General features: G+C 44.5%; 2 protein-coding genes across 3 annotated transcripts; both read left to right on the top strand.

Moving 5' to 3' along the window:
- The first annotated feature begins 1450 nt into the window (after positions 1-1450).
- LOC112082086 (uncharacterized protein At3g60930, chloroplastic-like) lies at positions 1451-3363 on the top strand. Its single transcript, XM_024149178.1, has 3 exons — positions 1451-1727; positions 1813-2564; positions 2635-3363. The coding sequence occupies exons 1-3, from the start codon at positions 1451-1453 to the stop codon at positions 3361-3363; spliced, it is 1758 nt and encodes a 585-aa protein (XP_024004946.1).
- A 10680-nt stretch (positions 3364-14043) lies between these two features.
- Positions 14044-16177, top strand: LOC18030387. 2 transcript variants are annotated; one of them, XM_024149389.1, is made up of 2 exons: positions 14044-14841; positions 15782-16155. In XM_024149389.1, the coding sequence occupies exons 1-2, from the start codon at positions 14134-14136 to the stop codon at positions 15905-15907; spliced, it is 834 nt and encodes a 277-aa protein (XP_024005157.1). In that variant the 5' UTR covers positions 14044-14133; the 3' UTR covers positions 15908-16155. The 2 variants fall into 2 exon arrangements, with proteins under 2 accessions (XP_024005157.1, XP_006414891.1); XM_006414828.2 differs by having other exon boundaries at positions 14048-14841; positions 15779-16177.
- Positions 16178-24347: the final 8170 nt, after the last annotated feature.

The following is a 24347-nucleotide window of genomic DNA, read 5'->3' as shown; positions in this document are numbered from 1 at the left end:
CGACGAGGCATTCATGATGATAATGCCGAGCCGTGATTCAAGTTAACGACGAGGCGTTCGTGATGATAATGCTGAGCCGTGATTTAAGTTAACGACGAGGCGTTCATGATGATAATGCCGAACCGTGATTCAAGTTAACGACGAGGCGTTCGTGATGATAATGCCGAGCCGTGATTCAAGTTAACGACGAGGCGTTCGTGATGATAATGTCGAGCCGTGATTCAAGTTAACGACGAGGCGTTCATGATGATAATGCCGAGCCGTGATTCAAGTTAACGACGAGGCGTTTGTGATGATAATGCCGAGCTGTGATTCAAGTTAACGACGAGGCGTTCATGATGATAATGCCGATCCGTGATTCAAGTTAACGACGAGATGTTCTTATGAAATCGTCGAGCCGTATCGACAAAGCACAGCTCGGTTCACACAGTTTGAGACATTCTCAGATAACCATAGCTGTGTCGCGGGCTCGGTTTACCTGGACGGAGTGACTGTTAGTTCTTTCTAAGACATCTTGAGTGTTGGCATATATAACGGACGCGCCGAAGAGTTATGCATTCGCCGCGGACTTCACGCGCCCCTTTTTGAACACTTTTGCGTCATCCCGAGGTCCACGCGGATTTCACGCGCTTCGGTTATCCTATAAATGGGTGAGCTCCTTCATTCCTTCTCATAATCTTCAGATCCACTCGTTTTCACTAAAAGGTAGCTCTCCCTTCTCTCTTTTTTCTCTCTCTAGTTTATTTATTTTCCGGCTAGGATTCCGAGGTCATCGCCGTCTCAGATCTTTTTCCGTCGAAAGTTCACCGCGTAGCATTGTGTTTTCCGTACCAGCTGTAGATCATGTCGAACCGTTCTGATGATTCGCTAGATTCGCTCTTTAATTACGAGCCGAGCCGTGTAGATGCCGAGGCGAGAGATGTAACCGGATCCTCCGAGGCGTCTGTCTCGCCGAGCCTTTCCAACCGTTCGTCCGGAAGCAACGAGACATCGAATCGCTCCAGCCTGTCAGGGGCTCGCTCTACAGATAACGAGCCATCGGTTTCGACAAGCCTCCCTAGGGTCTCACTTATAACGAAGATGCTGATCATGCCACAGTGAAAGCCGAGGAGGAAGCTTTTCCTTTTGATCTGTTCGAGGCGAAGCGTGAATTAGAACGTCTCATGGCGTCCCGAGGTACTTCTTCATCTAGGCGAGGGAAACGAGTGAAAAGACAAAAACCTGACCCGCCCGGCACTACGCTCTCCTCCCCTGACTCACTAGAGGCATTGAGATGTCGTTTCGAGGCGGTAGAATTTGTCCTTCCAGAGAAGAACGACCGGGCCGCAAACCTCCTGAGAATCACTTCACTCTGTACGAGGCGTTCTTTGAGCTTTGTTTTCTCTAGTTCCCGATCCCCGGAGTTATCCTTGAGTACCTCTGAAAACATGGGATCTCGATCGGGCAGATCATGCCGAGGGATTTTCGGCACATGATCGGCATTCTGGTTCGAAGTTTTGAATGCGGGCTCGATATTGAACTGAATCACCTGATAAACTTGTTGGAGATCAGAAAAGCTCCGAAGGGAGACAGATTTTATATCTCCAACAAGTCAAACCGCCGGATCATAGGTGGTTTTCCAAGCAAGGATCAGTTTTGGACCAAGCGCTTCTTCTATGTCTTGGTGAACGAGGCGTCAGTCGGCGAGGATTACGTTCAAAAAACCAAGACCGCTTGGGGACCACTTGGTAGCCGATCCAAAGCCTTGCCTCGGCTCAGAACTATTTTCGTATAATCTTCCCTTACTGAATCTTTTTTGTGTTGTTTTTGCAGTTCGGAACATTCTTCCCCCGATTCCCGACGACCTCTTTGTTGTTCCAGATTCTCTTGCGGCTCGAAGAGTTAATTGGAGGAAGCATTTTTCATTCGAGAGAGTGGAAAGAGCACGAGCCATTCTTGCGGGAGTTCCTGTTAGCTCTTCGTCTTCAAATTCTTCACTAGACACAAGGGAGAAAATGGTGATCATTACCCTTAGAGATAAGAAAAGGCGCGAAGAAGAAGAAGCTGCGAGACGAGCCGCGGAGGCGGCTCAAGCAGAGACCGAGGCTGTCCCTCAGAATGATCCGCCGAGCCGTGAAGGTGAAGGCACGGTCCGAGCCGCGGAGGCAAACATTACCGAGGCGACCGAGAAAGAAGCAGCCCCCGAGGTGGAACCGGGCGAGATTATTCCCGAGGCGCCCAAAGATGACTCTGCGGCGCAGAGTAAAACTCCTTCAAACTCAGCTATTCTGGCTCTTCCGAAGTCATCGAGGCCCCCGACTTCGGTTTTACAGAAGCATGATTCCAGCCGAAAACGTTCGGCTGCTGATAAGGGGAAGGGCGTTGCTATCCAAAAGGACAAGCCGTCCAAGAAGAAGCGCAAGCAGGCTCCCGGTGATCCCGCTGCACGCAAACTGGTCGTCGACGACCCCAACGCTTTGGCAATAATGTTCGCACGTGTTAACAACGCGAACACGCGTCTTCCTCCTCTTGAGAAGCTGAGGAGACCGAGGTCGTATGGCGCGATGGCACAGCGCGGTACCAACGTATGTTCTGTTTGCTCTCCTTATTTTATCGAATTCTCACTAAGTGTTTAACGCGCATTATCCTTTGCAGTTTGTAAAGGCCATCAACGAGCTGATAGCTGAATACGAGGCAGACCTGTCTAAGGTCGAACGTCGCCTGGACGAGGCTCGGAACAAGACCGCGGCGGCGAAGGGGAAGCTTGACGAGGCGATGACCCGGGTGTCGAGGCTGGAAGAGGAGAAGATAGTTCTTCGGGCCGATATCGACAAGTTTTCTGCCTCGGTCATAAGCCTCGAGGAGGCTAGGAGAGCCAAAAGCACCGAGGTGGCGTTGCTTAAAAGGCGTATCGAGGCCAAGGATGCCTTGTTTAACGCCAAGGTCAAGCGTGCGAAAAAGGAAGCGAGGCGAGAGCTGACGGCTAAGTTTCAGGAGCGCCTCGCCAAGGTGGAAGAAGGTTTGGCCAAGCTCGAGAAGGCCAAAATCGACGAGAATGAGCTTGGGAAAATCAAGGGCAACCTTGCGATGATTGCCGATCTGAAGAAACCAGACGCCCCAACGCTCGATGATGAGGAGGCGAAGCTAAAGAGCTGGGAGAGCGAATACGCCGACGACGAGGCGTATGAGCGCATTGCCTCTGAGATCCAAGGTGAGCTGGTCTTCTCGCCCGTATCGCCGGACTTTGTAGACACCAGCCTTGGTAACGAGCCGCTGGAAGAGACAGCGGCCAACTTGGGCATCGTAGATCCGACCGGATCGAATGCGGGTATGCCGGCCCTCTCAAACCTCCTTGCCGAGCGTGAAACGCAGTCCGCGGCTTGATCCTCTCCGCTTTCCCCTATCTTTCATCTCATATGTCTTTGTACTTAAAATTTGGATGATTTTATCTGTTTCTCGAACTTCTTGTGTAACCGATGCCTGGATGGCTTTATCCACCTGACTGTTATATTTGGATGATTTTGCTTTCGGTTATAATTATCTTTTCCTTAGTCGTTTTTGGATTTGATGTGTTTATCCTCGACGACCTGTGAAATTTTTACGAAAAATTTTTGTTTGGAAAGAATTGTCGTTGATTGGCGTATCGAGCTGTGTTGAGAATGATCTCGACTGCTTTCCTGGCCGGACTGTTTACGATATAGATCGATATAAGACCGGGATTAGGATTCTGTTTAAGTCTAGATCCCGAGCTGGGAGTTGATTCGTGGAGCGTCTCCATTTTAGGTGGCGCTGAGGCGTGTTTTAGCGATAATGTCGAGGCAAGTTTCATTGGAAACGCCAAGCAGTGTTTAACGACGAGGCGTTTTTGTTATATGATGTCGAGCCGTGTGAATGACGAGGCGTTTTGTTTTTTATTAACCAAAAATGATTTCGGGATTCTTATTGAGATTTGTCCATTCTATCACTGAGAGAGGTCCTCATTGAGGTGAGCTGTTTTAGGTTGTTTGAAGGAAGAATCTCCGACTAACGCCGAAGTATTTTTCAAGTAAGTTATGTGTTTTCTCGTTGACGAGGCCAAAGTTCAAGAGGATATAGTATTCTCTTTGGAATATGACTATACCGGCATTCCCGAGAGGGTGAGTATGTTTTGCGGGGTTTAGTGATAATACTTCTTCAGGTGCATTGCATTCCATGATCTTGGAATTGCTTCGTCAGCTACCGTCGCAAGTTCGTAAACTCATGGGCGAACTACTTTTATAATCTTGTAAGGATCTTCCCAATTCGCTCCGAGCTTTCTTGCATTTTTCTCGGCAGTGTTTTGGAAAACTTTTCGAAGCACTCCTTCGAGTTCGTCTGCCCATCGTCCTTTCTTTGCGTCGAGCCTTTTTTTAAGATCGTCTAGGATCGTCTTGTTGGCTGCTTCGGCTTGTCCATTCCCTTGAGGGTATCTTGGCGTAGATTTTTTCAGACGGATTTTCCATTTCTTGTAGAAAGCTTCAAAGCGCGTCGAGATGAACTGGGATCCGTTATCGGTGACTATCTCGTAGGGGACCCTGTGTCTGCAGATGATATTTTTCCAGACGAAGTGTTCGACTTAAACATCCTTTATACTTGCGTAGGAATCGGCCTCGACCCATTTGGAAAAATAATCCGTGAGGATGAGCAGAAAGCGTTTCTGCTTCGATCGATGTAGAGGTCCGACTCTGTCCATCGACCATCTCATGAAAGGATAAGGTGACGAGATTGATGACAGCAGCTCGGTAGGTTGATGAATTGTTGGCGCGTGGCGTTGACACTTCTCGCACTTCGCCGTAAATTTCTCACAGTCCTTGACCATCATAGGTCAGAAGTAACTGTGCCGTTTTATCTTGATCGCGAGCGACCTTCCGCTAGAATGGTTTCCGCACGCGTCGCTATGTACTTCGTGCATGATCTTTCTTGCCTCTGGTCCTTCGACGCATGTCATGAGAGGTCCTGAAAATCTCCATTTAAACACCTCGCCGTCGACGAGGACATACCGCGCGGCCTGAGCTTTTAATTTGCGGGCTTCCCACTTATCGGTTGGAACTTCTCCATCGGCGATATATACTTGGATGGCTCCGAGCCACTCTTTGTCGCAGTCGTACTCCAGCTTGGCTGGCAAGGCGTCTTCGTCCATAGCGATGGCTTCGTCGTTCTCTGGTTCTTGTTCGGGAGGATTTATCAGCCGAACTCCTTCTACCTCTTCGATGCTAGGACGTTCGATGAATTCAACTGGAATCGTCCGTCGGAGATCCAGGTCTGAGGTCGACGCAAGTGCTGCCAAGGCGTCAGCCAAGGTGTTTTCTCCTCGGGGTATTCGTGTGAGTTCGAACTCGTCAAACTTCTGCACCAACTCTCGGACCACCTTGAGGTAAGCTCCCATTCGTCCATCCTTCGCCTCGTATTTTCCGTTGAATTGGCATGCTAAGAGCTGTGAATCGCAAAAAGTTCTTATCTTTCGAACTCCAATTCCCTGCGCTAGTCGTATGCCGGCGATCAGTGCTTCGTATTCTGCTTCGTTGTTCGAGGCGTGGAAGTTCAGGCGAAAAGACTGCTCCAATATCTCTCCTGTGGGAGAGGTGAGGCGGATTCCTATTCCTGAGCCGTGTTTAGATGACGAGCCGTCGACGTGCAGCATCCATACTTCGTCTGGGGTTGGTTCGTTCGTCGCTTCGGCCGGAATTTCGATGAGAAAATCTACGAGCACCTGTGATTTTGCAGACGACATGTTCTGATACTCGATGTCCTACTCGCTCAACTCTATGGCCCATTTGGCGAGTCGTCCGGATTGGCTCGGGCTATGCAGGATAGAGCGCAGCGGAAGTGTAGCGAGCACAACAATCGAATGTGATTGAAAATACGGACGCAGCTTGCAAGCCGAGACTACGATGGCTAGGGCAACTTTCTCGATCTGGGAGTAACGGGTCTCGGCGTCGGTCAATGTCTGGCTGACGTAGAAAATGGATTTTTGTTCAGATCGCTCTTCTCTTATAAGCACCCCACTCACGGCTGTAGCAGATACGGCGATGTAGAGGAAGAGAGGCTCTCCTTCAACTGGTTTCGCCAAGATCGGCGGGCTCGCCAGATAATTCTTCAATTCGTGGAAAGCTGTTTCGCATGGCTTGTCCCACTCGAACTTCTTGTTTCCCCGAAGGGTGTCGTAGAAAGGCAGGCACTTGTCGGTGGAACGAGAAATAAACCTATTTAGCGCAGCAACCCTTCTCGTGAGCCTTTGCACTTCTCGCTTCGTCCTTGGAGAGGGCATCTCGATCAATGCTTTGATCTGCTTGGGATTTGCTTCAATGCCTCGGTGAGTTACTAGATAGCCAAGGAACTCTCCCGAGGTGACCGCGAACCTACATTTCGCCGGGTTTAGCTTCATGTTGTGTTTGTTCAACTGCTCGAAGCATTCTCGTAGATGCGCGATATGGTCTTTCTCTTCAAGTGATTTGACTAACATATCATCGATGTATGCCTCCATGGTTTTTCTGAGCTGAGCCGCGAACATTTTATTGACGAGCCGTTGATATGTTGCTCCTGCGTTCTTGAGTCCGAACGGCATGACTTGGTAGCAGTATATCCCGCGATCAGTTATGAATGCAGTTTTTTCCCGATCATCAGGATGCATCAGGATCTGGTTGTAGCCAGAGAACGCGTCCATAAATGTTAACAGCATATTTCTCGCAGTGGCTTCGACGAGCCAGTCGATGTGCGGCAGAGGGAAACTGCCTTTTGGGCACGCCTTGTTGAGGTCAGTGAAATCTTCACAGACCCGCCACTTGTCGTTCTTCTTCTTCTCAACCACTGGATTCGCAAGCCAGTCTAGATATTTGGCCTCGGCGATTGACCCTACTTTGAGCAATCTCTCTACTTCGTCGTTAACTGCTTTACCTCGTTCGGGTCCGAGCTTCCTTCTTTTTTGCTTGATTGGTTTGAAGGTTGGGTCCACGTTCAGCTCGTGACAGGTCACGTCGATGCTTATACCCGGCATATCTTCCGCTGTCCAGGCGAAAGTGTTGATGTTCTCTTTGAGGAGGGAAAGAAGTTTGATTCTCAGAGGCTCTTCTAGTTTTGCTCCAATTTCGACGCATCGTTCTGGACGCGCCTCATCTATGCACACCAAATCCACCGCATCACATATCGGCTCGGCGCATGTTTTGCGGCTTTCCGCGATCTGTAATTGCTATAAAAGTTTCGAGAAGTCATTCGCAGGCTCTCGGTCAGTCTTCATCTTTTTGCGATCTACGTCAGCTCGTGCGTCGGTGACGGGGTTTCTCAGCTTGTGCTCCGCTAAGCAGCACATTCACGACTCCTTCTGATTTCCCCATATCGTTTTGATACCTGCTGGAGTTGGGAATTTGAGGCAGAGATGATAGGTAGAAGGGACCGCCCTCATCGCGTTGATCCATGGAGTTCCATAATCACATTGTAGATTGCTGGGTGATCGGTGACGCAGAATTTGACGACCCTAGTGACTCCGCCAGCTACCACAGGGAGCCCAATTGTTCCTATAGTCATCGTTGTTTCTCCTGAAAATCCGGTTAGAGGTTTGGAGATCGCTATCACCTCGGAGAGATCAATTCCCATCCTTCTGAGTGTCTCTCTGATAATGACGTTCACCGAGCTCCCAGTATCGATGAGCACCCTCGCTACATCGTGATCCCTGATTGTTAATTCAATCACCAGCGGATCGTTGTGGGGTCTATCGATTCCTGCTGTTTCCTCCTCGGCGAAGGAGATCACTGTATTAGGGATGTCGGTTGGTTCTGTCCAATTCTCCTTCGCTTCGGCTCGGCGCTGGTAAGCTTTGATGGAGGATACCGTGTCTTGGTAATATTGAGATCCACCCATGATCATGTTGATCCTTTGCCTCGGCTCGGGTCGCTCTTCGGGTTCGCCTCTCCTATCGTGCTTGGTGTTATTGCCCCGTCGGGGAGGATTTGCGGGTTCTGCCATGCCGCTCGGCTTGGCTCCTTCTTTTGGTTCATTAGGGACGAAGTCTTTGAAGTTAACCGCATTCTAGAGCTCTTCTGCCGCCATCTTAGCTGCGAGTTTTGCTCCTAGAGTTCGGCATTGTGCCGTTGAATGCCCGTAGGTCTAGTGATACTCGCAGAATGCCTTTTCGTCGTAGTTGGTGGGCTTTCTTACCCAAGTGTTGTTGTGTGGCTCTCCTCTTCCGCGTCCGGTGCCTACTTGGTAGTTGTGGGCACCTCCGCTTCTAGGTTCTTCTGAGCTCTGCGTTGTTGCGTTGTTTGATGGATTGCCTTTCTTCGAAGGGCGCGTCAAAATCGAGCTTCGGATTGCTGCTTTCGGTGCTTTGTACTGCTCGTCCAGATTCTTCATCTCCTCCTCGTTTACAACAAAGTCTGATGACAGATGCAAGGCATCTTGAATCGTTTGTGGTGTGTTGAGTGCCATTTTCCGTCGGAATTCAGATTTGTACCATAAAGACTGTTTCAGAGGCTTCGAGTGCAGCCTTGTCGCTTATTCCTTCTATTTTAGATACGACCACCTTGAACCTTGCCATGTAATCCCGAAGCGGTTCATTCGGTCCTTGGGATAGCGTCCACAGGTCGGCATCAGAAGTTCCTCCGTCCATAAACATTGAGTATTGTTTAAGGAACAAGGCGGATAGCTGTTGGAAACTGCCGATTGAATTGCGCTCCTGCCTTCAAAACCACTCGAGCGCAGCTCGCTTGAGATGTTCCACGAAGAGTAAACAATATCCGGCATCTACTTCCCGCTCGGTCCGTTTGGCAGCGTTCTTTGTGAAAGCTCGTCCCATTGCTATCCGAAACGCTGTGATGTGCGCTTTCGGATCGGTCGTTCCTTCGTAAAACGGAATTCTCACTTTTCCGGGCTCGGGAATCCTAGCCTCCGTGATTCTCGCCGTGAATATTGTTCTCTGGGTTTCTTCAAGCATCTGATCGATTTCGGGCGCAGCACTCATCGCGTTGTGCACTTGAGACTTCATGGCGCGTATCTCGGCTACTGTCCGAGCCATTGAGGCTCGCAATTCTTTGATTTCAAGGGTTTGCGCGTGAGTCATTACCTTTGATTGGGGTAGTCGCTCCTGCGCTTCTCTCCTCGGCTCGTCTTTGCGCTCTGCCTGCTCAATCCATTGGAGGTTTTCCTCTTCTTCAGTCGGGTTGTCGCCGCGAGCCGGATCAGTGATTTCGTCACTCCGGACGCCGTTTAGTGCCGAGGCGAGCTCTTCTTGGCTTATTCGCCGAGCCGAGCTGTTTTGTTGCGAGTTCGTGGTTCCATCGTTCTGTTGGGCGTCCACGTCAATCGTGTCATTCTCCTCTTCGCCGGCTCGTCGCCTTGAGTTCCGACGGAGTGGAGGCGGCTCGGTCATGTTGACTCGGGTTGCCGCGGGAGTCTGTTCGCCGAGAGGACAAAACATGGGTGAAGCCAAGGGGTTTCTCGCGCCGCTCCCCGAGGCCTATGCAGGCGTTGAGAAGTCGAAGCATCTCTGGATTCCATCCATCGGGTCGGGAATTCTGGCTCTCCAAGTTGGGTGTTGTCGCTCAGCCGCCATCGCGTCGAGCCTCTCTGTAATCACCTCGTTTTTTTTGTCCTGCTCGTCGATTTTCTTAATCAACGCAGCCATCATGTTTCGCATCTCCTCTTGGGTTTCGGTCGTCGCCGTCGTTGTGCCTGATGCTAGAGCGTCCTTCTCCGCACCGTTATCGTTATTGTTGTTATCGTCGAGGGTGTTGCTCGCCATGTTCTCCGGATCTAAAGTCTTGTCGATTTAGAGTAAGAAAGTTTCGAGTCCCCACAGACGGCGCCAAATTGTGTGAGCCAAAACTCGCACAACCAAAAACTTGTTAAGGAAAACTTAAGGGATCCAAAATTTCTAGGGTTTATCGCAAGAACAGTAAGATCAAAAGAAGGTTTTTGCTGGAAAAGTGTTTAGGTCTTTATTGCTCTCGAGTTGTGAAAAGTTACAGAATGAATTGTGTAAATCTCATATTTATACTAACTCCTTAAACCGCCTAGCCGAGAATCTCGAGAGAGATTTTAGGAATATTTCCTTATCACTTCGTGCGGCTACCGCCTTAAGACATCGCCTAGGGTTTTTATGGGCTTTCTCCCTTCAAGACTTTGGTTCGGCCCATCTTGGAAGGATCGGCTCGGCCCATTTGCGACGAATAATGGCTCGCCCAATCATGACAGGTAACGGCTCGGTCCTCTCTCCTTCTCCCACGGCTCGGCCCATCTTCACTTATGTACGGCCCGGCCCATTTGACTACCTGTTACGCAGCTCTGTCCACACAATTCCCCCTCACAGCTCGGCCCAAACTACACCCAAAGTCATGGGACGGCTCGGCCCAACTCTCCTTTCTTTCATGGATTCAGCCTACTCTCGTACTTCTTCGCTATAGCTCGGCTCTCCCGAACACTTAGTCGTTATGAAGATGGTTTTGTCCGCTTGGGGTGCAACCGACCCCAACAGACTCGTCGGAAGGCACGCCCGTCTCGCTGCCATTTTAGACCGACCCGATGAGCTCCGAAGATTGCAAAGGACGATGCATTTCCAGACCGATTCAGTCTACAGGGCCTTCTCAAGATTTGAGATAACTGAGTCCTCTTTCCAAAACAGTTGTATCGTTCCATTTGGAGTTGTGAGGCGTGAGTTCCGGAAGGATAGAGACACACATATCCTTCGAGCACCAAGAGCGTGGAAATTGTGCTAAGTGTAAGGATGGCACAGTGGAATGCCACGGTCCACATCTGACCGTGGCACTTAATTGCAGTTCTTCGGGGTTTGATACGGTCTCCACACCACGGCTTTAGACTTGGCCGTGGCAACCTCTGAAGCGTTCTAATAGATGAATGGTCCAAGTCACGATGAACTGCCACGGTCCACATTTGACTGTGGCACTTGATGCAATCCTTCGGCATTTGACAGGGTCTCCACGCCACGGTCTACACTTGACCGTGGCAAGACAACACTTGGGATCCTTCAGAGCTTCGGGACTTGACACGGCCATGCATCACGACCAGAGGGAACCCGTGGCACCAAGATTCATCCAAGAACAGAAGCTTTGGGACTTGACACGGTCACTTGCCATGGCTTGACCAAGAACTGCTAGACCGTGGCAAACCTCATCTTTACCCACCAAAGTCGGTTCAGTATCCGGTTTGTTCCAGGCTGACCCGGTTCGTCCAAGACCACTATAAATACTTTTTAGACCTAATTTGGAGAGAACTTTTATCTTATCCTTAGTCTCCTTTCCTTTTTGGTAAAAGAACCATTGTTTAAGACCTTGTTTTGAGTGTAATATCGATTTGAAGAGTGTTTTCCATCTTGTTTTATCATTTCTCATCATCAAATCACACTTCTAATCATGATTAACAACACATCTTGCAAAGGATCTAGTGTGTTGATCATGATTAGTGAGTAGTCTCCTTTATAAACTTCTAGGTGTGTAGATTAGGATGCTTAGATGTTTGATTTATGATGTTTAGGGTCTAGATTCTCATTTCATTTCCTTAGTTAGCTGTTCCTAATGCTAGATCTTTGCACATCACTCTGGTCTAGAGCTTAGGCAAATCTCCACCCACAAGGTGTTTGATGAAATGCCTGAATGAAAGCTAACTAAGGGTTTATGCATTAATGCCATGGGAATGTTTGTTAATTGCATAAATGACATATTAGAACTGTTTCTTAATGGTCATTAGTTCATATTTCACAAATGGGAATTTGGTTTGAAAGTGGATTAGTGTAGAGATTAATGCCTTCATGAGAGGATTAGTCTAGATTAAAGTTCTAAGTTGAAATGTTTGAGATCATGTGATTGCTTGCTATGTATTTCTGTGTAAGATTCAGTCTTCTTGGTTGAGAGATTGTTTGGTCACTTATTAGGCTTGAGGCATTATGCTTGTTGATTGCTTGATTATATCTAATGGTTGTTAGACTTGATTAAGTGATTAGCAAAGAGATTATTGTCATGGGAATGAATTAATCTACTTTTGAAGTCTAGACTAAAGAGTAACTTGCATTGCATTATTGTTCTTAGCATCATGAATTGATATCTACATCACCCTAATCAATGATCACATCTAGAGGTTTATCTTTCATCATTTGCTTTATCATCATCTTGTTTTGTTTGCTCGCTTAGTTCATTAATCATAGCTTGTTTGTTTCTTGTTTTATGCTCTCTTGTTACTTTGTTCACACCAAAACTCATCTTTGATCACTTGACTTAAGAGCTTATCACATAAACTAGTACCTAACTACCACACATATGGATTGACACCCCTTATACTACTTTGACAAGGGGATTGATAACCCATCTAAGACCTGAAAAATCTTAGTTATCAGTATACACCTTCATCCGTCAGGACACGAAAGAATGTGATGTCCCTCTTTTACGGGAATTTTTCCAACCTGAGGACATTATCCTTATATTTGGTTTGAGACCTAGTCGTAGCCACACATTGGTTGGCTATGCATGGAATCATACAAAATCGGGCTTATACTTAGTTAAATCGGGATATGATCTGATTAGAAGATAAAAGTCAGGGAGAGAAGCTGGAACAATGAGAGAACCGAGCATTATGGGCCCTTCAGCGACAGGTATGGCAAGTCCGTACGGCTGAAAAGATGAAACAATTTCAAGTGGCAAAACCTTATCGGGATGTGTAGCAACGTGCCAGAATCTCACCTTCAGACACTTGAGCTCTTACATGAGATGCCCTCGATGTGGAGACCCTGAAGAGTCCATAAACCATCTCCTGTTTTGATGTCCCCCAGTATTACATGCGCTATCGGATTTTCCGTCTCTTTCGGGCCTCTTTCCGAGTATCTCTATTTACCAAAATATGATGACAGATGCACAAAATGATGCATATCCTTGGATTTTATGGTTTATTTAGAAAGAGATGATGTTAGCATGACCAAAACTCCAGGGAACTAGCCGTCTTTTATATCATAACCGAAATCTTTCTGTATCCTTCAGAAAATTTATACAAAGTTTACACTATCTCATATTCCTGTTCCCAGGTGTCTAAATATCCGGACTGATAATTTTGAAAAAAGAGCTTGAACACGAGTTTATTACTTTTCTACGTCAGTCATACAGAATTAGTTAAAGATGGTCCATGGATCAACATTCCGACTAGTCACATGTGATATATTATTAGTTTGAGGAAAAAAAAACAATATCGACCTTAACAATATATTAACAAATTTGATAATGATCTATGTATTAACAAATTTTGTTTGATAATGATCTATGTATAACAAATTTTGTTTTGGATAACGTATTAAATAAGCTTAGAGCATCTGCAATGGTATTCTATTTTTGCCTCTAAACTTTATTTTTAGAGTAAAATCATCTGCATTGGTACTCTATATCTTACTCTATAAATAGAGAAATGAACAGTATATCTCTATATTTAGAGAAATACTGTTCATTTCTCTATTTATAGAGTATAACTTTTTTATTTACAAAACAATCTTTAAACTTTCATATCTTTTTATTTGACACTTAAACAATAAGATACCACATAATATTATACTTAATTAAACTATATTAATAATAATTAGTTATATAATCATTTAAAAGATTAAAAATAAAACAACTAAATATAATAAATAAAAAAATTTAAAATATAATTATGTTAAATTATTGTTAAAATTAAAATAAGTAAGAATTTTTTAAAACATTTAAAAGTAAAAGGATTTGTAAGCAATTAATAATAAGATTTACAGTCAAATATAGAGGCAACCATTGCAGTAATCCCTTCTTTATTTATATAGAACTCTATTTTTAGAATAAAATATAGAGGCAACCATTGCAAATGCTCTTATATCGGTCGATGTTTGAAGTCGACGTGTCCGCATCCATCGACGTGTCCATTTCGTGTCCGTTCATTTTCCAAGTTTGAGCATATCTCAATCATAAGAAAAAAAGCGGGTAGTGGTACCGTACTTCTCACCCCACCGTAAATAACGTACACAATCAATCTCTCTTTTAGACTCTATCCTCTATCCAATTACACCATGCCACGTCATCATCACCCAAGAACGATTGTTTTCTCCGATCCATCTCATACAAAAGCCTTCTCCTTTAGCTCCTACTTTAGAGGATCGAAGAAACCCTAATTAACTGTTCTGACATGGAAGGACAGCTTCAAGAAGACTGGGAAGTGGTGCTTCAGAGAGTTACTACTACGACCCAGGAGGATTACAAATCGAAGAGCTTGGAGGAGATTGGTGATGAAGATGGCACGCGAGGTATGGTAACCTTCGATTACTTCTCTCTCGAGAATAATAACGGTATGTGTCGTGTGGATGCGATCGATGAAGATGGATCTGTTCAATCGGATAGTCCAGGCTGGATCGAGCCTCGCTCCGACGCTCCTTATGGCCCGAAGCACTTTAGCGAGCTATGGTCGGATACGAGCAGCGATCGGCTCGATGATCAGAGGTTAGCCGGTGATGATGATCTGGGTTTAGAGATTTCAGAGGAATACAGCGAAAATATAGCCAAAGAGAAGCATCTTGAGGAAGATTGGTTGGGTTCGAGTGGAGAAATGGAATTGCTGAGCTCTGATGAAAGAATCGATACGGAGGGAGAAGAGGAATCAGGAAAGTGTATTTCTATTGATTCATCTGTTGAATCTGGTGGTGGTGGAGGAGAAAGGGGATTTGTTTGGTGGAGAATTCCGATAGAAGTTTTGAAGTGTTGTGTTTTCAAAGTTAACCCTATTTGGTCTTTCTCCATGGCAGCAGCAGTGGTGGGTTTTGTTATGTTAGGGCGTAGATTGTATAATATGAAGAAGAAGAGCCGTACCTTGCAGCTTAAGGTTCTACTCGATGATAAGGTAACTATCTCGGTTTATTTTGATTGTCTTTTGTTCTTAAAGTATCTCAAAATTCATGAGGCTAACAAACTTGGCTGGAGTCGAGCCCCCTGTTGTGCATAGTTTAATCTTTTGATGTTTTAGTTTAGACGTTTTATAAGTTTCATTGTTGATTTGATGATGAAATCAGATGACCAGAGTGTCTTTCTTTTGCAGTCGTTGGTTGATTTAAACTGTTCATCGTCCAGTTCTTTCTTTGGTTTACTATTGCGAGTTTTCTCTTCCCTAAGTTGTTTTGATGCATCTAGCGACCCATGGTCATAGTATTCACCAGCACGCATTTATGCTCACTGACTCCATTTACAAAATTTTGATGAAGAAAATGTTTTAGGCCTTCATTAGCTCTTTGATATAGCACCGGTTGTGTACTTGATAGAGATGCTTTTAATATGTAGAAGGAAAAGTGTAATTGGTGAGAGAGCAAGGCTAATAGTCATTCGAAAGCCACCTGAGTGATCCATCTCTCTGTGGTTATATTTTCTTACATTTGAGTTCTTCAATTTCTTTTGGTTAGTTGAAAAGTCCTTAAGACTAGTTGTGGTTCTTCTTAGTGGCATTTTCATGTTTGGTTCGTAGTCATATATTTCGGCTTTTACATATTATGTTTCTACAAAAAAAGATTGAAAAGTGTGTCGAAACCAGCAGTGGTAGCTTAACCGGTCTTCCGGTGGTGCAAAGCATCAATAAGGACATAAATTTGATTCCTGCTGCTTACTCTTGCAAATAACATGGCGGATCTTTTGCTGCTGAGATTCATGTTCTTGCTTGAATTTACCATCTTTTTCACTTATATGAAAATAAAGAACAAAAGTTGACTATTTCATTTACAGTTTTGATAAACTTTTACACCATCTGATTCTTCTTGTTTTGTCTCTCTTTTGAATGAACTATTTTTCAGAAGGTGGCGAATCATGCTGCTCGGTTGAACGAAGCGATCTCATTAGTGAAACGTGTGCCCATAATCCGTCCAGCACTTCCATCATCGGTGGTGGGTATGAACCAGTGGTCTATGATGAGTTTAAGGTGAAACATAAGTAAAGTGAATTGAAAGAAGTGCATAATGCATATATGTGAGATGAATGATTGTTGTTGTTGGCATGTACATATCGTTGTGTTATATGACAAGTCTCAAAATGCTACAAAACATACAAAAGATGCTTGTGAGTTTGTACCGTGTGTGTATATATTTTTACTTGTATGGTGTTCACATTGGATCAAAATCAGTGTAGGTTTGGTGTGGTTTCAAAAATTGTTAAACTCTAAAGTGGTCTAAAAGGCATTGTGTATGTTTAAATAACGCTTGGGTAATCAAACTTTGAACAAAGTATCATTTGTTTTCTTACTCTGGTCCAAGCCTTGATGAGCTTCTAGGCTTATCAGAGTCTAGTGGTCTGTCAATACGACGGTCAAGTCTTGTGGTCTGTCAATACGACAGTCAAAAGACAGTCGTGGGTTGAAAATTCCTAACAATGGTTGAGTACTCAGAGGTCGGAAGTGCCCGTTAAACTCCCTTTACCTGGAACTGACCCTCGTCTGTTAAACCGACTTAGTCAATACGACATTCTGCGAGCCTTAGCTTAGTCAATACGACTCTCCGCTAGTCTCTTCTAGTGTATTATGGTATCAGAGCTTCGACTCATGTTATGATTGAATGAATCATTGTTTATGAATGATTGCTGTGAATGTTCTGGAAAACGATTCCTTAATCATGTCAATTTCAAATCCGAATCCTCCAACCATCGATTCTCCGTTTGCAATTTCCACTTTACCAAAATCAAAAAGCCGTTCTTCCTCATCTAGCATCAATTCTCTCTACGAAATTGAATACGTCCCTGGAGATCAGCTACCCGAAACCACACTCCCTCTTGTTAATCCATATGAATACTTTGCCAAAAAGCCTAGTGCTTTCTCGGTTAAAGGTGTTCGAGAACTCATCAAGCCATCTTTCAATCGAAAAGTCATGGAATATGTCCAGTCCAGCAAATTCTCATCCTGTCAAGTCCCAGCAACCGAAGAAGAACAATTCATCTCGCTCAACATACCGGAGAACCTTCCTAGGTGATGGCAACAACAAGGATATACTCACCTACACTTTGGTGTAGTCCGGATCGGTTTGACCTTACATGCTCAAAAAGGTCTACCTGTTGTAGCAAAAATCGCCTTGGTCGATTCAAGACTGAAATCCTACCAACAAGCTTGCATCGGAACAGTCCAAACAACATTAAACGCCGGAACAGTATTCGTGACACTGTTTCCAAACTTTAATGTCTCGCTACAAGATCCAAATCTTCTGAAGACACTCAAGGTCCAACTTCAGCTCACCGGAGCTCCTATGCAAGAGAAAAGTGTCGTGGCGACCCTTCATCATCAGATAGTCTACCGAATCCAAGATCATGCCTTAGATCTTGTACTACCCTCTTCTGATGAAGCACTTTTCCTAGAAGTCACTTCAGCATCTCAAGCACCAAACTCCATCCAGATTCCTCGTCAAATATCTCGCGAAGAGCTGCTCCGCCGACTACCAGAATCATGGATCACCAGCTACGAGAAGCTGCATCAAGCGGTTCAAACACCGATTCAAACACCGATTCAATCCTCTGAAGTCAGCTTTCATTCACGAAATGATGGTACAACCGAAATCAAGTTCGAAAAACCAAGATCATCCTCATTCCGCACAATTGTTCACTCAATTTGCTATCCAAATTAACGAAAGCGAATTCTATAGCCTAGCAAAGAACAAAATCCTAAACCAATCTCTTTTGGACAAAACAGATCGGTACTATATCCTTTCAAAGATGAAGATGGCCATCAATATTTCGATATCTGTTCCTGCTCAGTATGTGAAGAAGCCATGTACGAATCTGATGACGAGATTCGCACAAGGAGAAGAAAGAAAAAGGATCCACTCTACAAAAGATATCTAGAAGGAGATCCCACCGTCGGTCCTCTCGGTGAAGGTAACGGGCGATACGACTTTATAGTCCAATATTCGGAAAAGAAAGATGAAAATCAAATCATGATGATCAACACCGAAGACTTCCCTCCTTCAAGCGACTTTACCAAGGACAACATCGCGCATAGCCCGAAGATACTCACTCGAGCAATCAACTCTTCTGGACCAGATCAGCTAAGCCAAGGAGAAAAGGTCCTCAACTGGCAAACTGAGAATGCCATCGCTCAAAATCAACTCCTCAAAACAATAAATTACAAGGTTGATCAGCTGATGGAAAATTACATCAAAAGGCAAACTCGCCTTCAGAGCTCAATAACAGAGATCCATGGCCGGCTTAACAATCTTCATCAAGAAATGATGGCTATGGCACAAAATATGATGGTCAATACAGCACAATTCCGTCATAAAGAAGCAGAAACAGCCAGTCTCAAAGCCCAGTTAAAAGATCTTCAAAGAAGCCTCGAGAGTATGATTTACAATCAGAATCCTACGAGTTCTTATTCCAATCCTTTTGGTGGAATGCCTATGTACCAAGGCACCTACTCCCCAGGATTTCTCTCCAGCTATACGAATCAAAGACCAAAAACACCGGTCCCCGGATTCCTATCATCTGACGAAGCCTTTACGTCAAGATATGGCATGACCTCAGCTAGCAAGCCAAAGGTGTCAAAATCAAAACCAAGACGACAGAAGGATTCCGAGTTTATGGTCAATCCTACCAAACGACCAACACTTACTTCTTCGTCAAGCCATGAATCAGTGGAAGATTCAAAAAGAGAAGGAAAAGAAATTGGTTTAATTGAATTCTCTATGGCTAGTCTGTTGGATACTATTGGACAGACTTCTACTGCTCAAACAGCCACAAAGATGCCGCAAACACAGCCTTCTCAACAAGCGTTTCAACCAATTCAGACGCAAACGATTTTTCAGAAAGAAACGAAGCTTCAAGAAAACAACGAAGTGTTTCCTATGTCGCAAAGAAGGTCACTTCGCAAAAAACTGCCCAAACAAGTCGAAGAAAAAGAAGCAGTACTTAATCAGCTCAATCTCGAAGATCGCACCAGACCTCGATTTCGACAACCACGATCTAGAATCAGTACTATCCTATGATAGTGATGAACAAGATGCCATATGTGGCTACTCGGATTATGACTACTCATCCGACTCCTCCTCCTCAGAAGAAGAAGTCAATAACGACTGCTGTTTTAAAATCACTCGTATGCCGCAAAAAGAAGAAATTCAAACACCACATCTGCCAGTTACGATCTTTGATCCATCACAAAAGGAGAAGCCAGTTCATGCAATTGCGTTCATCGACACAGGAGCATATACGACGATAAGGAATCCTAAAATTCTCCCGACTTCTATATGGCTACCACATCAACAAGAATTTCGAGTAGCAAACTCGGGTTCATTGACGGTCAATCTCAAATCCAAACCGGTGACGATCGAACTTTTCCCAGGCTGTCAGATTACGACAGAAGTGCTTGGATCCTCAGCACCAGGAAAAGATTTGATATTAGGATAAGATTCCTATCACACCTTCAAGAAGAATTTTGATATATCTATTGAGACACGAGGAATGAGATGGAAGGCTTTCTACAAAGCTTTTACAACAATCCCACGTCTATTCACGGTCGAAGGAGTCATATCTCAAGATTTCGAGAAAATCAAAGAAGAGATCGCAATAGTCTCATGTGCAGACTCTCACACAGAATTCCTTCAAAAATGTGACAAACCGTTATGGCTGAATTCAGAATTCTTCGTCTCTCTACCTTTCAAGGAGAATGTCCATACCACTCTGACAAAAGCAAGTCACGCAGGCATGCCACCAACATTATTGACACAAGCAAATGAAGAATGTACATCGACGAGCGATGCTTCGTATATTTAAGCCTCTTCGTATATTTAAGCCTCTTCTCCACACGGCTTTAATATACATCGACGATATTCTGTTATTCTTAACAAGCGAAGAAGAGCATATTCGGTCTCTCCGACAATTTCAAAGCATAGTTGAAGAATATGGAATTATGCTCTCGGCCCGAAAGATGATAATAGCCCAGCCCAACATCGACTTCCTTGGAATGCAAATCACAGAAGGAAAATTCACACCGCAAGCCCATTTAGCTACAGCACTCCTCGATTTTCCCGACGAAAATCTCACGCAGAGACAAGTGCAACAATTCCTTGGGGTAATTAATTACATCAGCGACTTTATTCCGCAACTTTCGCAAATGACTAGACCACTCCAGAAGATGTTGACAAAGAATCCATCCACGTGGGCTACCAAACAAACCGAAGCAGTCAAAAGCCTAAAAAAGGAGATACAGAAGCTACCACCTTTAAAGATTCCCTCTACTGGCCTACGAATACTGCAGACTGGCGCAAGTGACAAATATTGGGGAGCCATTTTATTCGAAGAAATAAATGGTAAACGTCAAATCTGTGGATACAAGAGCGGACGCTTTAAAGATTCCGAGATGCATTATCACTCTACATTCAAAGAAATCCTAGCGGTCAAAAAGGCTATCGAGAAATTCGAGTTTCATCTGATAGGACATAAATTTCGCATCAAAATGGATATGTCTTCTTTTCCAAAGATGTTACAATTCAAGCAGAAGATGGTCCCACATCAACAATTATTGCGCTGGAGCGAATGGTTTTCGAAGTACGACTTCAAATCCTTCTATTTAAAGGGTGCGAAGAACACTCTTGCTGACATGCTCAGTAGAAACCCTCCTAAAGAAGTTCATATGATGACAAACGCCTCAGCTTCCTCAAGTTCGGAAAATCAATACTATGACTTCGACGCAAACATGCCTCTCGACGCTCACCAGCTCGTCGACAAGAGGACTCTGCATGAGCATTTTCAACACAGGATTTTCAAATACCAGTCCATCATCCTATCCAAATGCGGAATCAACTGCCACTTCATTGCACCAATGGGTATTCACCCTGATCACCCGTTCGCACATCTCTACAGGATCGAGAATACAGCAATGCCGGAAGAAGTTCTATGTTTCCTCTGGTACCTCTGCTCAGTCTACACCATCGGAATCACCTTTGATATCCAATGGCTTTACCAGTACGTCAACGCTGTACAAAACCGAAGAGATTGCTTCTCCACATTCTTAGCATGGTTCGCACCACTGATTGTTTGGAGCGGAAAACTAAGAAAATCGGCAAAAGCAACAAGCCTACCATTCAAGAAACTAAAGAGACAAGGAGGTCTCAATCCGTTCTTCAATCCTCACACGATCTACTTTTTCCATCGTCCTGTTCAGATCAACTCCAAATCCAGCAAAGTTCATGCATTACCCACTCTTTATCCATCACAATGACTATCAGAGAGGAGTTCGTCCAGATTTCAACCTTAGCGACGTTAAAGCCTACGAAGACTTTCAAACACATGCATTCCGTCTCAACAATGCCAGACAGACCTTCCCAATTCCTTTCATTCCAAATTGGTCGTACTATCCGATCGATTACCAGATGAGTCTAGACGAAGACGTTATGTTTTCCATGTCCAAACAAAATATAGAAGATATACCAGTTACTAAGGAGATCAAGAAGGAGAAGGAACCTCTGTGTCAAGGCTGTCCACCAGAATATTTCCAAGACGCTCAGCTACCGGATGACGCGATGAATATCGATGAAATTGGAAAAATGTTCAACATTGAAATCAAAGAAGAGTCACAGACTGACTACGAAGAGCCTACACCAGAATATGAATGCCCAGGAGAATACTATGGATGCTGCGACAAACATATCATCGAGTTTGAGATCGAACACTAAAGTACTTATCTTAAATGTAATTAATTATGTTTAATTATGAGTGTGCTTAAAACCATGTAAAATAAATAATGATGTGAGTGTGATGTAAGCGATGATGTAATCGCATAAATAGTAAGTGATGTAAGCGATGATGTAATCGCAAGGGAATGATGTAAGCGCTTATGTCAGCGCGCACTATCTCCCACCTATAAATATGTGTACACCCCCTTGTAAGAAATCACCTCAGAATTTCTAATAAAACCTCTCTCTAGAATTCTCTCTCTAGAATGAGTTTCTAAATACTCTATAGTTTTCCAGACTTCTCGACATCTTCATAAGCCTTGGTTTCTTTCTTTCATTCATGAGTTGCGATCTGCTCCTCTTCTCTAGTTGAGTCTAGTGGTCTGTCAATACGACGGTCAAGTCTTGTGGTCTGTCAATACGACGGTCAAAAGACACTCGTGGGTTGAGAATTCCTAACAGTGGTTGAGCACTCAGAGGCCGGAAGTGCCCGTTAAGCTCCCTTTACCTGGAACTGACTCTCGTCTGTTAAACCGACTTAGTCAATACGACATTCCGCGAGCCTTAGCTTAGTCAATACGATTCTCTGCTAGCTTCTTCTAGTGTATTATGGTATCAGAGGCTAGCGGAGAGTCGTATTGACTAAGCTAAGGCTCGCGGAATGTCGTATTGACTAAGTCGGTTTAACAGACGAGGGTCAGTTCCAGGTGAAGGGAGCTTAACGGGCACTTCCGGCCTCTGAGTGCTCAACCACTGTTAGGAATTCTCAACCCACGACTGTCTTTTGACCGTCGTATTGACAGACCACAAGACTTGACCGTCGTATTGACAGACCACAAGACTCGACTGTTTAATTATGAGGAATTCTCAACCCACGACTGTCTTTTGACCGTCGAATTTTCCTTCTGTGATTTGCATTCCAAGGAAGTCGATGTTGGGCTGGGCTATTATCATCTTTCGGGCCGAGAGCATAATTCCATATTCTTCAACTATGCTTTGAAATTGTCGGAGAGACCGAATATGCTCTTCTTCGCTTGTTAAGAATAACAGAATATCGTCGATGTATATTAAAGCCGTGTGGAGAAGAGGCTGTCTTTAATCCGAAAGGTAGAACATTCCAATGGAGATGTCTGTTGGGTAGGCAGAAAGCTGTTTTGTATCTTTCATCAGGATGAACACCAAGTTGCCAGAAACCAGACTTTAAATCAAACTTGGAAAATATGGTGGCTCCTTGTAGGTGTTGAAGGAGTGCCTTCTTATTTGGTAGAGGAAACTTGACGTCTTGTAGATATCGGTTCAGTGGTTTGTAATCAATTACCAGTCTGAGTTTTCCTCTTGCTTGTTCTGCCCGGTTGTTCACATAGAATGCTTTACATGCCCAAGGTGAATTTGTTGATGAGACAACTCCTTGTTTCACTAGTTGGTCACATTCTTCATTTGCTTGTGTCAATAATGTTGGTGGCATGCCTGCGTGACTTGCTTTTGTCGGAGTGGTATGGACATTCTCCTTGAAAGGTAGAGAGACGAAGAATTCTGAATTCAGCCATAACGGTTTGTCACATTTTTGAAGGAATTCTGTGTGAGAGTCTGCACATGAGACTATTGCGATCTCTTCTTTGATTTTCTCGAAATCTTGAGATATGACTCCTTCGACCGTGAATAGACATGGGATTGTTGTAAAAGCTTTGTAGAAAGGCTTCCATCTCATTCCTCGTGTCTCAATAGATATATCAAAATTCTTCTTGAAGGTGTGATAGGATTCTTAACCTAATATCAAATCTTTTCCTGGTGCTGAGGATCCAAGCACTTCTGTCGTAATCTGACAGCCTGGGAAAAGTTCGATCGTCACCGGTTTGGATTTGAGATTGACCGTCAATGAACCCGAGTTTGCTACTCGAAATTCTTGTTGATGTGGTAGCCATATAGAAGTCGGGAGAATTTTAGGATTCATTATCGTCGTATATGCTCCTGTGTCGATGAACGCAATTGCATGAACTGGCTTCTCCTTTTGTGATGGATCAAAGATCGTAACTGGCAGATGTGGTGTTTGAATTTCTTCTTTTTGCGGCATACGAGTGATTTTAAAACAGCAGTCGTTATTGACTTCTTCTTCTTCTGAGGAGGAGTCGGATGAGTAGTCATAATCCGAGTAGCCACATATGGCATCTTGTTCATCACTATCATAGGATAGTACTGATTCTAGATTGTGGTTGTCGAAATCGAGGTCTGGTGCGATCTTCGAGATTGAGCTGATTAAGTACTGCTTCTTTTTCTTCGACTTGTTTGGGCAGTTTTTTGCGAAGTGACCTTCTTTGCGACATAGGAAACACTTTGTTGTTTTCTTGAAGCTTCGTTTCTTTCTGAAAAATCGTTTGCGTCTGAATTTGTTGAAACGCTTGTGAGACGTTTTTCTGAATCTCCGTGATTTGCTACGATCATCACACGAACATGTCTTTTTGGATTTTGAACATTTGATGGATAGATCTGGTCTTGCACAGATCCTGGATAGTTGCTTCGATTTATCCATGAATTCCATCCAAAACTCTTTTTGCTTGCAGAGTTTGTCTAGCGTTCGGAAGACATATTGCTGTATTTGGCCAATGGAAATATCTTCCACTGTCTGGCCTTGATCTCTTATGTATAGCTTCGTTTGTTGACTGAGGTAGTCATCAATCGAAGAGAGATATACCTGCTTAAGGCTTGGATTGTTGAGACCATT

The sequence above is a fragment of the Eutrema salsugineum genome, unplaced genomic scaffold (genome assembly GCF_000478725.1).
Source record: "Eutrema salsugineum unplaced genomic scaffold, Eutsalg1_0 scaffold_1, whole genome shotgun sequence".
Taxonomy (NCBI): Eukaryota; Viridiplantae; Streptophyta; class Magnoliopsida; order Brassicales; family Brassicaceae; genus Eutrema; species Eutrema salsugineum.
The sequence above is the reverse complement of the archived record's forward strand: the minus strand, read 5'-3'. Positions and strand labels throughout refer to the sequence as shown.

What these genes read in the sequence shown, in the direction of transcription:
- LOC18030387 (XM_006414828.2), top strand. Translation starts at nt 14,134, where the DNA reads ATGGAAGGACAGCTTCAAGAAGACTGGGAAGTGGTGCTTCAGAGAGTT. An exon ending in AGGTTCTACTCGATGATAAG is followed by an intron (nt 14,842 to 15,778) that starts GTAACTATCTCG and finishes ACTATTTTTCAG; the next exon opens with AAGGTGGCGAATCATGCTGC.
- LOC112082086 (XM_024149178.1), top strand. Translation starts at nt 1,451, where the DNA reads ATGCCGAGGGATTTTCGGCACATGATCGGCATTCTGGTTCGAAGTTTT. An exon ending in GACCGCTTGGGGACCACTTG is followed by an intron (nt 1,728 to 1,812) that starts GTAGCCGATCCA and finishes TTGTTTTTGCAG; the next exon opens with TTCGGAACATTCTTCCCCCG. An exon ending in TGGCACAGCGCGGTACCAAC is followed by an intron (nt 2,565 to 2,634) that starts GTATGTTCTGTT and finishes TATCCTTTGCAG; the next exon opens with TTTGTAAAGGCCATCAACGA.